Source organism: Myxocyprinus asiaticus, chromosome 3 (genome assembly GCF_019703515.2).
Source record: "Myxocyprinus asiaticus isolate MX2 ecotype Aquarium Trade chromosome 3, UBuf_Myxa_2, whole genome shotgun sequence".
Classification (NCBI taxonomy): Eukaryota; Metazoa; Chordata; class Actinopteri; order Cypriniformes; family Catostomidae; genus Myxocyprinus; species Myxocyprinus asiaticus.
The window spans coordinates 5966900-5981183 of NC_059346.1; the positions used below are offsets into that span (position 1 = coordinate 5966900).

The 14284-nt window shown below is 37.4% G+C and overlaps 1 protein-coding gene across 4 annotated transcripts; it reads right to left on the reverse strand.

The window, feature by feature from the left end:
- Window positions 1-3030: 3030 nt before the first annotated feature.
- On the reverse strand, window positions 3031-14145 carry c3h5orf34 (chromosome 3 C5orf34 homolog). Of its 4 annotated transcripts, none has more exons than XM_051679903.1 (12): window positions 13793-14145; window positions 12120-12209; window positions 11431-12026; window positions 10905-11003; window positions 10568-10688; window positions 10320-10411; window positions 8555-8624; window positions 8305-8469; window positions 7346-7473; window positions 5574-5696; window positions 5404-5444; window positions 3031-3640 (listed from the first exon to the last, which is right to left on the reverse strand). In XM_051679903.1, exons 1-12 carry the CDS (start codon window positions 13985-13987, stop codon window positions 3471-3473), a joined length of 1890 nt encoding a protein of 629 aa, XP_051535863.1. In that variant the 5' UTR covers window positions 13988-14145; the 3' UTR covers window positions 3031-3470. The 4 variants fall into 4 exon arrangements, with proteins under 4 accessions (XP_051535863.1, XP_051535883.1, XP_051535855.1 ...); XM_051679895.1 differs by having other exon boundaries at window positions 3035-3640; window positions 8305-8472; XM_051679914.1 differs by having other exon boundaries at window positions 3040-3640; window positions 8314-8472.
- Window positions 14146-14284: the final 139 nt, after the last annotated feature.

Consider the following 14284-nt stretch of genomic DNA (forward strand, 5'->3'; position numbering starts at 1 on the left):
AGTCATACTGTAAATATCAGCATTGCTTTCCGTAGCTGTCACAAATAAAAAATATGAAAATAGTCAGAAAAAAAAAATGCTTTTGCTACTTTCAGATGATACACTGTAAAGTAATGGAATATCATTCTCATTCCCGTAATGTGAATAATAATACTCATGTATATTTATTAAATGTATAATGCTGGAAGACTGAAAGAAAGAGATGTTTTTCATTGAAAATATCAAAGGATCATTTAAAAATTAAATGGATAGTTCACACAAAAATTAAAAAAAATAATTAGTTTTTTGTTCAAAACCCGTATGACTTTCTGTCCTCCATTGAATGCTAAAGAATATAGGTAGACTGTTAGGGAGTGAACTGAGACTATCATTCTGCCTAAGATTTCTAACTCCTTTTATGCAAGAAATTAAGTCATATAGGTTTGGAACGACATGAGGGTGAGTAAATTCATGTCATTTTTGGATGAACTATCCCTTTAACAATCTAAATAAGTGTCTTAACCATCATACTTGATGTCTTTATCATCTGCCCCGACATCATCATACCTGTCCTGTACATCCTGTGTGTGTATCACGCCACCACACTCAACAACTACTGTGTCATGCGTCACAAAACCATTTATATGAAATTAAATTTAGCATAAAGAAGTAAAGGCCTACATATAGGACCATTAAGAATTTTGCTCTGATTATTTTCAGGACACTTAGCACATTTTACTACCCAATTCTTTTTACTGTAACACATCTAAACGTTTTACTTTTACTATTCCCCTGGTTTTCAATTATGATTTTCATTACCATAACATATACATTTTTTTAATGTATTACAGCAACAAAGATGCTGTTGTACAATATTTTATTAAAAGTCTGCGAAAATAAATGGAAATAGAGTAATACTATGATGTATTAACAGATCATTTAAATAATATAATGTATCATAAATAATAATATAAAATTGTATTATGTCACAATGCAAAATATCTTAATGGCCCTAAAATAGGCTTAATTTTCTATATGCTAAATATAATTTAATTTTTGTTTCTTTGTGTTTTTGGAGTGAAATAGGACCAGGACATTTTTTAAATGCAGTATTGGTAATATTTTGTAAGTGCTGTGACATTGCGTATAACATTAATAACTTACAGTGGCAAGAAAAAGTATGTCAAACCTTTGAAATTAGCTGGTTTTAAAATGTGATCTCATCTTCATCAAAGTTACACGTATAGACAAACACAATGTGCCAACAACACACAAATAATAATCTTTAATGTCTTCATTAAACACATCCAATTAAACATTCATAGTGCTGTGGAAAAAGTAAGTAAACCCTTGGATTTAATAAATGGTCGATCCACCATTGGCAGCAATAACTTCAACCAAGCGTTTCCAAGCTGCGGATTAGACCTGCACAAAGTTCAGAAGGAATTTTGGACCATTCTTCCTAACAGAAGTGCTTTAGGGGGGCTTGGGTAGCTCAGCGAGCAATGACACAGGCTACCACCCCTGGAGTCACGAGTTTGAATCCAGGGTGTGCCGAGTGACTCCAGCCAGGCCTTCCAAGCAACTAAATCGACCTGGTTTCTAGAGAGGATAGAGTCACATGGCTTACCCTCCTTGTGGTCATGATATAGTGGTTCTTGCTCTCAATGGGGCTCTTGGTAAGGTGTGCGTGGAGATTGCGGGAAATAGCATGATTGCCTCCACACTCGCTAAGTCTCCGCAGTAACGTGGCCCGCAAGCCACTTGATAAGATGCATAGGCTAACCTCCGCCACCCGGATTGAGGTGAGCAACTGCACCACCACGAGTATCTAGTGAGCATTGGGCATGCCAATTGGGGAGAAAAGGGAGTTATTCATATTCTTAGGATATCTGGTGTGAACGGCTCTCTTGAGGTCATTCCACAGCATCTCTATTGGGTTAAGGTCTAGGTTCTGACTGGGCCACTCCAAAAGGTGGATTTTCTTTTTTGGAAGGCAATCTGTAGTGGATTTACTTCAATGTTTAGGGTAATTGTCCTGCTACATCACTCAACTTCTACTGAGCTTCAGCTGGTGCACAGCCACCCTGACATAATCCTGTAGGATATCTTGATAAACTTGGGAATTCATTTTCCCTCGATGGTGGCAAGTGGTCCAGGCCCCGAAGCAAAAAAGCAGCCCCAAATCACGATGCTCCCTCCACCGTTGGGATGATGTTTTCATGTTGGTATGTAGTGCCCACAAAACATTTTCCCAGTAGCATTGTGGAGTGTCAAGAGAGAAAAAAAAAAGCTACACTACACCGTTAACTTTATTGCTCAGCAGCTAATTGCAACAAACCCCTTAAGATAAGAAAACCGTACACTATAGTGTTCGGTTGAGCATCACAAAAAGGTCAGTCTTCTAATTTAGAAACAGAAGCGTTTCACAAATATCAGTGTTAAAGCAAGCAATTTATACTTAGCATAATGATATGTGCTGGAACAACTATCACAAAGTTATTTGCCGCTTTGTGGATTTGATTCCCACGAGTGGCACCAAAAGTACAGGGAGAACTGATGACTAAAACTCTGGCCACAGCCTTTTTTCTTCCTCTTAAAAGGCTTTAACTTTTGACCAGTAACACCAAGTTAAAGTAATGAGTGAGAAACATTTATTTTTGGTGCAAACAGAAATTCAATAATTTAATAAGTACATTCAATTAACACCAGATATCAAGTTTTATAATTAAAACACTTAAAATGGCACTCAACGGTGATAATGTAGAAGACAGACATATCTCCGTTTGGATGAAAGGACTGACATCATTGACGTCGTGTTCAGTGTGTCATAACTGAACTCGACGTATATGTTTGAATATGCGTGACGATAGAAAGATTTGAGAGCTGCAGTGGAGAGCAGGATGTTCAGTGAATAACGACCTTTGGTCTTTATTTCAACAAAGCTATCAAATGACATCAGAAGACTTGGAATACAGTGCAGGAGTCATATGGATTTCTTTTATGGCTCCTGTTTGAAGCTTGACAGCTGTGGTCACTATGAATTCCACAGTATGGAAAAGAGCTGCATGAAGATTCTACTAAAGTTCTTTCGTGTTCCATGGAAAAAATAACAGCATATGGGTTTGGAATGACATGAGGGTGAGTAAATAATGACAGAATCATCATTCTTAAGTATTCCTTTAATTAGACGCACATGAAAGCAAGGCTGTGAGGAATAAAAATTATAGTCCATTCAATCAGTTTTTTTTAATTTATTATTATTTTGTACTTTTGCATTGATAAAATATGACTTTCTGAAAAAGTTACAAGTATTTATTAATTTGATAAATTAGTAATATATTTTTTTCATTCATGTCAAATTAAATATGTCATCTGACTACGTTCCATATTTAAAAAAAAATAAAAAAAATAAAAATAAAAAAAAATTTGTATCAAATAATAAACCTGTTTGTTTTCAGTATATGCACATGGGTCTCCATTAAGACAGTCTATGGTCTCTCTGATAGAAGTGTGTTTATGTCCTGTATGGCTTTAGATGTCTTCTGAAGAGCCTCAGAAATACAGTTATCAGTGAGTGGGTGATGAGAGTGATCAGAAGAATGCTCACAGCTCAAAGATTTTCCTGTGGAACGCAGGACAGGGCTGTTCTCCAACAAAACTGGTTTGTTTGTATTAAAGAAAAAACACACACATAGGCATTATATTCTCAATGCACATATACACTACCAGTCAAAAGATTGGACACAATTGCCTGAAGTATTTTAGGAACGCATGTTCTTATTTATCTAAAGGTTTATGCTTAAAAGTTTGAAATCAGTTTTGCCGCCAAGTACATGTTTATGCACAAATGTATTTACAAAACTAAAACTATAATCAATTAAAACATTTCTTTAAATGGATTAGTTCGCTACTTTAAAAAAGCATTAATTTGGTCACTACATTCTTCTTATACTTCCACTGGTAACACTTTACAATAAGGTTCCATTCGTTAACATGATCTAACAATGAACAATACTTTTATAGCATTTATTAATCTTGTTTATTGTTAATTTCAATGTAAACTTATACATTTTTTAAATTTAAAGCTGTATACAACTGATAAGCCAAAACATTATGACCACTCACAGGTGAAGTGAATAACATTGATCATCTACTAACAAGGTCACATGTCAAGTTCTGGGTAGATTAGATGGTAAGCAGACAATCAGTTCTTTTAGTCAGCATGTTGAATGCAGGAGAAATGGGCAGGAGTAAAGACCTGAGCAACTTTGACAAGGGCCAAATTGTTATGGCCAGACAGGGTCAGAGCATCTCTGAAACGACAAGGCTTGTGGGGTGCTCCCGGTCAGCAGTGGCGAGTACCTACCGACAGTGGTCCGAGGAGGGACAAACCACAAACCGGTGACAGGGTGTTGGGCACCCAAGGCTCATTAATGCACGAGGGTAATGAAGGCTATCCTGTCTGGTCTAAACTGACAGAAGGTCTACTGTGGCACGAGTCAAATTTTAATGATGGTTACGGGAGGAATGTGTCACAACACACGGTGCATCGCACCCTGCTGTGTATGGGGCTGTGTAGCCGCAGACCGGTCAGAGTACCCATGAAGGTCGCCTGGTCCGATGAGTCCTGTTTTCTTTTACATCACGTGGACGGCCATGTACGTGTGCGTTGTTTAACTGGGGAAGTGATGGCATCAGGATGCACTATGGGAAGGGAGTGTGATGCTCTAGGCAATGTTCTGCTGGGAATGTCAATGTGGATGTCAATTTGACACGTGCCACCTACCTAAACATCGTTGCAGACCAGGTACACCCCTTCATGGCAATGGTATTTCCTGATGGCAGTGGCCTCTTTCAGCAGGATAATGTGCCAACACTGCAACACTGCACACATTGTTCGGGAATAGTTTGAGGAACATGATGAAGAGTTCAAGGTGTTGCCCTGGCCTCCAAATTCTCCAGATCTCAATCTGATAACCAACAAGTCCGATCCACAGCGGATCCACCTCGCAACTTACAGGACTTGAAGGAGCTGCTGCAAATGTCTTGGTGCCAGATACCACAGGACACCTTCAGGGATCAAGTAAAGTCCATGCCTTGGCGGATCGGCGCTGTTTTGTCAGCACGTGGAGGTCCAACAGCATATTAGGCAGCTTGTCAATGTTTTGGCTCATCGGTGTATGTTAACATTGTTAGTTCATAATGCATTAATCAACAATTACATTTTACTAACTAACATTAACAAATATTCATAAATGCTGTAAAAAAAATTGTTCATGATACCTAATGCATTAACTAATGTTAACAAATGGAACCTTATTGTAAAGTGTTACCCTTCAATTTGTGCAATTTCAGTTGAGGGCTTTACTATTATTCTAAAACGTTGAAAATAGTACATTTAATCTCCCATGAAAAGGATACAGTTAAACCTTTTGATCTTTTCCAGCTCTGAAACAACAGATCTGTTGAGGCGAAAGTAATCAGAACATGTAAGAATGAGTGATATGCTTTCTCTTACTCTTCTTATCAAGACAAAAGCCAAATATATGATTTGATAAAAAATGATGCAGGGAATAGGAGTTCCATAAAACCTGCAGGTTATTGGCTGATGCATGTTAGAATGGGCAGAGTTTGAGAGAACCACACCCTCTGCGCTTGTGCTTTGTTCTGTCTGCTTTATCCAATCACACCACTCCACTACTGCCGACACATACCTGAGTGAGAGACAGAGAAAACAGCTGAATAAAACAACTCTCCTCTAAACCTACAATCACTGTAATATAGCTCAACTTGATTATAGTTAGAACAATTTAATTATTATGGTTTGATTTCTAACTGAAAATACATCAATAAGCATATTTCAGTGTTCTAACCAGACATAAAAAAAACCATCTCTTCCATGTCAATCATTTCCTAACCAATGAGCAACAGGACATTTTGTCGGTTGCTTGGTTTCTATTTTTGTGGCATCACGCTGGAAAGCTCCACCCACAGTGAAATCTTTTTGTTCCAAAATCCTGCATAGTCCACATAACTGTATATTAACCTATTAAACTGGGATGGGCCAGTGAGAGAATTTTATTTCCTCCAAATATTAACAACTAGTCTTGACCAACACAAAATAGTTATCGTTTGAAAACTTAGAAGCTCTACTTCCCAATGCATGCAGGCATTGACCAAAACTGAACAAGTGCTTTGAAATTTGCAGACAAATCAGAAGTGTTCAAAAAAAAACTGCACTGTACATATTTTTGCAATCAGTAAAAAAAAAATCAAACTCGTCAAATAGCCATGTGTCGTATGTTGTTGGAATACTCTCTAAGAGTAGAATACAACCAGCCTATTTGTTTTACTCACAGACAAAAATATAGCGAGTAATAGCTAAGTATATATCTTGGACAATTGTGTTGGTGTTGCTTATATGCCAGGTTTTTGCTTATAACTTCACAAAATATAAATGGAACATGAAATATCACATACCAAGACTTAGAGGAGGTGATTATCTTTCAAATGTGCCCACACACAAGGTAATCAGATGCATAGATCATTAGATAATCCACATGAAGCACAATGTGACATATGGCCACCAGAAGACGGCGCTATGTAAATGACACGAACTCGATCCAAAATGGCCCTTGTTCTGTGAAATCTCATTACTAAAATCATGTCTGCATGCTATGAAAACCTTTAGTCATTGTTGTGTTTGCATTGTTGTTGTACTATAATTAAGTTTTATTTGTTTGAAGAGGCTTTTGGACACATAGATTTGTTTTTGGACACTATGATCAATTATTTTTGTAATGCTATAACTTTTGATTGCTTTGTCTTATCAACACAACATTTTTCTCAGATACAGTTGACATGATTGGGAACAAAATAAAAGCCACCTTATTTACACCCAGAGATATATAATGTCAAATTAGAAAGAAATAAGTAAAAACGTTTTTTTTTTTTTTGTTATTGTTGTTATTTTTCAGCAGTTTCTTAGGCTGAGAGTCTCAGAATGAATCATAATCTATATCATTGAAAAATCTGAGAAGTTCTTTAAAATCCTACCAAACTCTTGACACTTGTTTTTTTTTTTTTTTTCGAGTTATAAGCCTTTAATTTTGGGTATGCCACAGAAACAGGAAATCTTTAAAAGGGTTAAATATCAAATATATTCTGAGATATCAAGTATATTATTCTGTGTGGCGTCATGCAGCATTTTTGCTTTCAGTGTGGACAGAAAAATTACTTGTTGCTGGATTTTAGTTAATATAACCGATTATTAAATTCCACAATCAATGCATTTAATTTTCATTGTCAAATTGATGCATCACAATGCACTGCATTTACAACCCTACTCTTGTTTTATCTTTACCTTTGATAAGTTTTGTCTGTCTCCACTTGAACAAGAGTCTGGTGTCCATCAGGCAAATTGAGCTGGCACCATCTTTGAGATGGCCTGGCTTCTGCCATGTGTCTCTGCTCCATTATGCAGTGATAGCTCTGTCATCACAGATAATTAGAAAAAGAATAAATTCATTCATCTATCCACAACCTTTAAAAAAAATACAGGATTCTAAGCAATTAGACCTGCTGACAGGATTAAAGTTGTTTAATGAATATTCCGGGTTTAACACAAGTTAAACTCAATCGACAGCATTTGTGGCATTATGTTGATAATGACAAACATTTATTTCGACCTGTCCCTACCTTTCTTTAAAAAAAGCAAAAATTGAGGTTACAGTGAAGCTCTTATAATGGAAGTGAATGGGGCCAGTTTTTGGAGGGTTTAAAAGGCAGAAATGTGAACCTTATATTTTTACGAGTATTTTTTATGAGTGATTATTTTAACGTTTACAGATTGTCCCCATTCACTTCTATTGTAAGTGCCTCACTGTTACACTGATTTTAAGTAAGGTAGGGACAAGTCAAAATACATTTTTGTGGTAATAAATATTGTTGAATATTGATTATTCCTTTAATGTAGCTCACTCATCTTGGCAGGGCATGGTGCTAGCAACGCCAAGGCCATAGGCTTGCTTCCCAAAGAAAACACCGATAAACATGCTGATAGAACGTTTTGGATAAAATTTCTGTTCTATTAACAGCTTCTGTGGCATGCTGACTGAGTACCACAGAAAATAATACTAACCCATTTCTTAGCTTGTAGATACAAACAGCAAATAAAATGGATTGACAGAAATCCACTTACAATAGAAGTGTATTGGATTTTTGTCAACACATTTCCACTAATTAATTCCTTTAATCAATAAACAGTTTAGTAATGCACCCCTGTGTTGAAGTGTACAGTTGTACATTTAATGAAATACATACGTGCTGTACCTGTACAGGTGTACACATGTTAGATTTCCATGTCATTTGCGCCCTCACTCCATCCAGAAACAAGACCTCAGCAGTCCCGTCTGAGAGAGCTTTAAAATATCCTGTGCCTGCCACTGTCACCTCCTGAACTACACTCACACTTTCACACACTGCAGCCTGCTGGAGACACAACAGTAAAACTTCAATACAAGAAGCTGTTTTAATAATACACACCCATACAATGCACACTGGACACACTCACCTCTTTCCAACAGTAAAAAGAGACAGGAGCTCTCAGAGACGTTTTGGCCTGGATGTAGCATTTCAGAATCCTAATGAAACAAACAAAAATGTATATAATGTTTCAACTGAACAATGCATTTTTATCTTAAAGGATTAGTTCACCCAAAAATGAAAATGTAGTCACTGTTTACTCACCCCTGTGTTATAACCCTATATGACTATCTTTCTTTTTTTTCCTTATACAAAGTGAGAAATTGTGAAAAAATTGAGCACAGTGATGTCATTCAATGGCAGTTTATGGTGACTACCTCTTCAAAGCTTCAAAACAATGCAAAAGTATAATTCAAAAGTCTAATAAATTACTCCATGAGACTCATGATTGTTATTAAAGCATACAATAAGGTTTAGTGAGAAACAAACCAAAATCTAATGTATTATTTAGTGAAAATGTTCACTGACTGTTGATCTCCTGTGTGCGTGCGTTCATGATAGGGCACGAGAGCAACAGTTCATGCAGCCCCCTCGCGACATTGGCGCGTTCAAGCGAAAACTTGTGTTGTTTATCTAAAAACAGGTCCGGCACAGCGACAGCGACAGCGACAAAAGAACGCAACACAGCTGCACATAAAACCAGGGAACAGAACTTACTAAACATATCTGAGGAGTTTGTAGTTGAATTGATGCATTTCTATGCCCAGCCTTATTTTTTTTCTTGGAGTTCTCGGAAATCAAACAGAAACATAAATGAGGCAACAGGCAGCCACAGTCACACTGTGTCCTAAACTGACGGCAAACGACACACAATAAAAGGTATATTTTCTATGGTAATCAGAGTTTTTGTCCTAACCAGCTGTGACGAGTGACGGTACTTTCTGTCGATCACTTGTTTTCTATTTTCGGCATCACGAGGGTAACTAAGTACACTGTGAACTGGCACTGGTCCAAAAACTTTAAAAAAAATAAGGCTGGGCATAGAAATGCATAACTTCTTCGACTACAAACTCTTCAGGCATGTTTAGTAAGTTCTGTTCTCTGTTTTGTGTGCAGCTGTGTTGTGTTCTGTATTCACAATCGCTGTGAAGGACCTGTTTTTAGATAAACAAAATAAGTTTTCACTTGAACACCCAAATTTTGTGAGGGGGCTGCATCAACCATTGTTCTCATGCCCCATCATGAACGTGCACAGGAGATCAACGGTCAGTGAACATTTTTACTAAATAATACATTAGATTTTGGTTTGTTTCTCACTAAACCTTATTGTATGCTTTAATAACAATCATGAGTCTCATGGGATAATTTATTAGACTTTTGAATTATACTTGTGTTCTTTTGAAGCTTGAAGCAGTAGTAACCAAAAACTGCCATTTTATAACATAACTGAGCACAATTTGTTTTCACAATATCTCCCTTTGGGTTAAGAAAAAGAAAGATAGTCATATAGGTTTATAACAACACAGGGGTGAGTAAACAATGACTGAATTTTTAATTTTATCCCTTTAACCCTTCCTTGGTGTTGCGGGACATTTTTGACCTGTTTTTAGAATGGTTCTAAATGGGTCTAAAAGTTCCACAAGGCCAAGGAAGGGTTAATTAGTAAGAAATTAGTCATACCTTTGTCGAGCTTGTATAATTAATGAAATCTATGTTGCTTTGGAAAATAGTAACTAATTAATGTCAAGTAACTTCTAAATAAAGTAACTAGATAATCACGGTTCCCAAGAAATTGTGGGCATCCTTCAATGCCTGTTTATGGGCTTTTTAAAGTCTAAAGCCTCTTGTCTCACCTACTGGCTCGAGTGATGACTGATCTGACAGAATACATCTGCCCTGATATGTCAGGTGGAAGCCCACATAGATAATACACACACTCCACCGCCTGAAAACATACAACAAAACATACATTATGTATATAAACATTCATGTAATGGACTCATGAAAATCATGTGTATCAGTACATGTGCCTTTAATCCACTGGACATGAAAGTGAATCAAGTCCACTTGATTGTGAGTAAGCTTTAAAGTGTATTCTTACATCTCTCTGAGCAGCTCCAGCTTTGTAATGTGTGAAGTAATTGGCTAAGACACCACTGGATCGGATGACAGAACCATCACCAGGAGAAATCTCTACTACTGCTATCACACCATCAATTATCCTGAAGAAGAGACAACATAAGAAAGCATCCTCTTCATTTTTTATATCAAAAAGACGCTCTTTTGAGTCCATAGAGAGAGAACTAACAACCCTAGTCATAAAAATCTTAAGAGTACAAATGTGTACAGAGCTCTGATGGGAATTTCTATCATATTTTGGCAGCAATTCTACAAGAAGTGATGGTATCTGGTAATGTTGGTGATGTATCAATAATCACCGGTATATGATGCCTTTGCACCAGACCACTTTCACCAGCTCTGCTGTGACTCTCTCCATCTGCTCCAGCAGATCAGGATTCACATCATCATATCTCCATCTGAACAACATATCAACCACTGTTATGAGTGTGAACTACACACTGAAAGCATTCAAATCAGAAATTACTGTGTATTAAGTAGCACAAGCAAAACAAATGGCTTTTTGCACTGTGATTTTTTTTACATGGCAATCACGTACCCCCCAATTCATACTGTATTACCACGTTAGATATCATTAGTTTACACATAGATTAGATTACACTAATGATAATTGGGGGAAATGTCCTGAAAAAAAAGTGTCACAATACAGAAAACGTTAATGGTCCTGAATATAAGCTTCATTTTCTTTAAGATAATATATTTATAATATATATCTTGACAGGTTTATTGAGATTCACCTAGATAGAAAGAAAAAAATCAAGCTTATTGTAACTGCAGTACATGGAATGTACCAGTACACTGGTTGTATGTTGTGTTTGTTCACACCTGTGCTGATGAGGTGAGGGACATTTTAGAGGCAAAGGATCAGGAAGCTTGTGAGATTTTTTGTCTTCTCCGTCTATATTCCTTATTTTGTTTTGTCCAGTGACAGCATTTATTTGAATTTTGTGTGATTCCCAATACCTGACAGCTAATGACAGAGGATAGTGCCAAGTTTGTGGGTAAAGTGCTCGTGAATACTGCTGGATCACTCTGGTGTACTGGTGCAACTTTCTGGACACTGTACTGGTTGATTCCACTGTGTCTGGGGATTTTACATCTGTTCCAAGAAGGTCTACCTGAGCACCTGCTGATGCTTTAGAGAAGTTTATATCCTTAGCCAGGGAGGATTTTGATGATGGGCTACTCAGTAAACGTGTGTTTTTTTGTTGGTTTCCTTGAGGCTGCAGATATTGTGAGACTGCTTGACTTTGGCTGGACCTACAGATAAACTCTATAGTGAACTCCTCCCCAGAAGAAGACAGAATGAGTTTAGCATGTCCATCTACAGAGCAAACGGTGATCTCGCCGTGCGGCCCACATGTGACACTACAAGAGTCTGACGCAGGCCACTTCACCTCTGTGACAGCATCAGTGAAAGCCTGAAAATGAGAATTTGATGAAGCAAATAAGCTGAATTACCATATATTAGTAGTGAAAACACAATTTATCTACAATTTTAATAAAAGGCTAACCTTTGTGAATTCCACGGTTATGAGCTCTTCTGGCAAATATGGATGAGTTGCATACTTGTTTCTGAACTCCAAGGCATTAAATACCAATACCTAAGAGGAAACAAAATATATAATTCATATATATATATATATATATATATATATCATACAGCAGTCTTTAAACATACAGGAAGACAGATTTTATATGGAAAGATAGACAGACAGTTAGTTAGGAAGATAGACAGTTAATTAGACAAAGTCAGACAGGCAGCTAGTTAAATGGACAGAAAGTTAATTAGACAGAAAGACAAACAGATTGTTAGACAGACGGATAGAAAACAGGCAGATCAGATGGTTAGAAAGACAGACAGACACTTAGTTAAACAGAAAATGGACAACTAGTTACTGTAGAGAGACAGTTATTTAGACAGAGAGACACTGTTAGATAGATAGAAAAAACAATAGTTAGAAGGACGGACAGACAGACAGACAGACAGACAGAAAAACAGAAAATGGAAAGGTAGTTAGACAGGCAGACAGACATTTAGTTATACAGACAGACAGTAAGTCACAGACATACAGTTAACTGGACAAACAGACAGGCAGTTAAGAAAGACAGTTAGACAGGCAGCTAGTTAAATGGACAGACAGTTAAGAAAGACAGACAGTTAATTAGACAGACAAAAAAGGGGCAGCAAGAGAGATGGACAGACAATAGAAAAACAGATAGCTGGAAAGACAGACAGACAAACAAACGAATAGTTGGACAGACAGACAGAAAATGGACAGCTAGTTAGACAGACAGAGAGTTAGAAAGACAGACAGTTAATTAGACAGACAGAAAACAGGCAGCTTGTTAGACAGACAGAAAACAGGCTGCTAGATAGACAGAGAACATGAAGCTTGTTAGACAGACAGACATCTAGAAAGACAGACAGAAAACAGGCAGCTAGTTAGACAGACAGACATTTAGAAAGGCAGACAGAAAACAGGCAGCTAGTTAGACAGACAGACATTTAGAAAGGCAGACAGAAAACAGGCAGCTTGTTAGACAGACAGACATCTAGAAAGACAGACAGAAAACAGGCAGCTTGTTAAACAGACTGACATCTAGAAAGACAGACAGAAAACAGGCAGCTAGTTAGACAGACATCTAGAAAGACAGACAGAAAACAGGCAGTTTGTTAGACAGACAGAGATCTAGAAAGACAGACAGAAAACAGGCAGCTTGTTAGACAGACAGAGATCTAGAAAGACAGACAGAAAACAGGCAGCTTGTTAGACAGACAGACATCTAGAAAGACAGACAGACATTTAGAAAGACAGAAAACAGGCAGCTTGTTAAACAGACAGACATCTAGAAAGACAGACAGAAAACAGGCAGCTTGTTAAACAGACAGACATTTAGAAAGACAGACAGAAAACAGGCAGCTTGTTAAACAGACAGACAGAAAGTAAGTGATACAGACAGGCAGACGGTTAGAAAGACAGTTAGACAGACGAACAGAAAACGGACAGCTAATGAGACAGAGAGTTAGACATGCAGGTTTATAAATTAGGGAGAGAAAAAAGATGTCCCACAGTTCAACAGCAGTCAGACACAATCTACACAGCACACAGTATACACACAGACATTTATTTGACTTCACAGACACATTTTAGTAACATACTGTTATGCATGATACATCTGTTACCTTATACTCACTGATGGCGAATCTGGTCCTCTGTCTGACTCTCTCTCGGGCCTGCAGCGGGTGTGCGGTGGGTGAAATGTGTTTCTCTATGATGAATTCAGAGCCGCACGGTGAGAGCTGCAGTCTGCGTCCGTCTGTATAATACACATCCACAGAATCATCCACATACATCACTATAAACCTGACTGCACACATCACTGACGTTTTAACATGTCACAGAAAACTCTTCAGTTATTATTCAAACCATCTGCTTATAGATTTGACAGTGATAATTAAATGTAAACCCTAAAATGTCACAAAAACAATCCTAAACAATTGCTGTTGCTGTGGTGTAAATTTTCGCGGCTGATGATGAGAATGACGCTGATTGGATGAATCTCTTCCTCTACAGAAATCATCTGTGTGTGCACGTGTACTGCCCCCTACAGGCATGGATGACCCCGTCACTACTAGAAATATATGGGAAAACTGAAAAAAATAAACTACAAAAAT

What these genes read in the sequence shown, in the direction of transcription:
- c3h5orf34 (XM_051679895.1), bottom strand. Translation starts at nt 13,987, where the DNA reads ATGTGTGCAGTCAGGTTTATAGTGATGTATGTGGATGATTCTGTGGAT. An exon ending in CCCTCACCTCATCAGCACAG is followed by an intron (nt 11,004 to 11,430) that starts GTGTGAACAAAC and finishes TATGTTGTTCAG; the next exon opens with ATGGAGATATGATGATGTGA. An exon ending in CATCAGCCAATAACCTGCAG is followed by an intron (nt 5,445 to 5,573) that starts GTTTTATGGAAC and finishes TCGCCTCAACAG; the next exon opens with ATCTGTTGTTTCAGAGCTGG.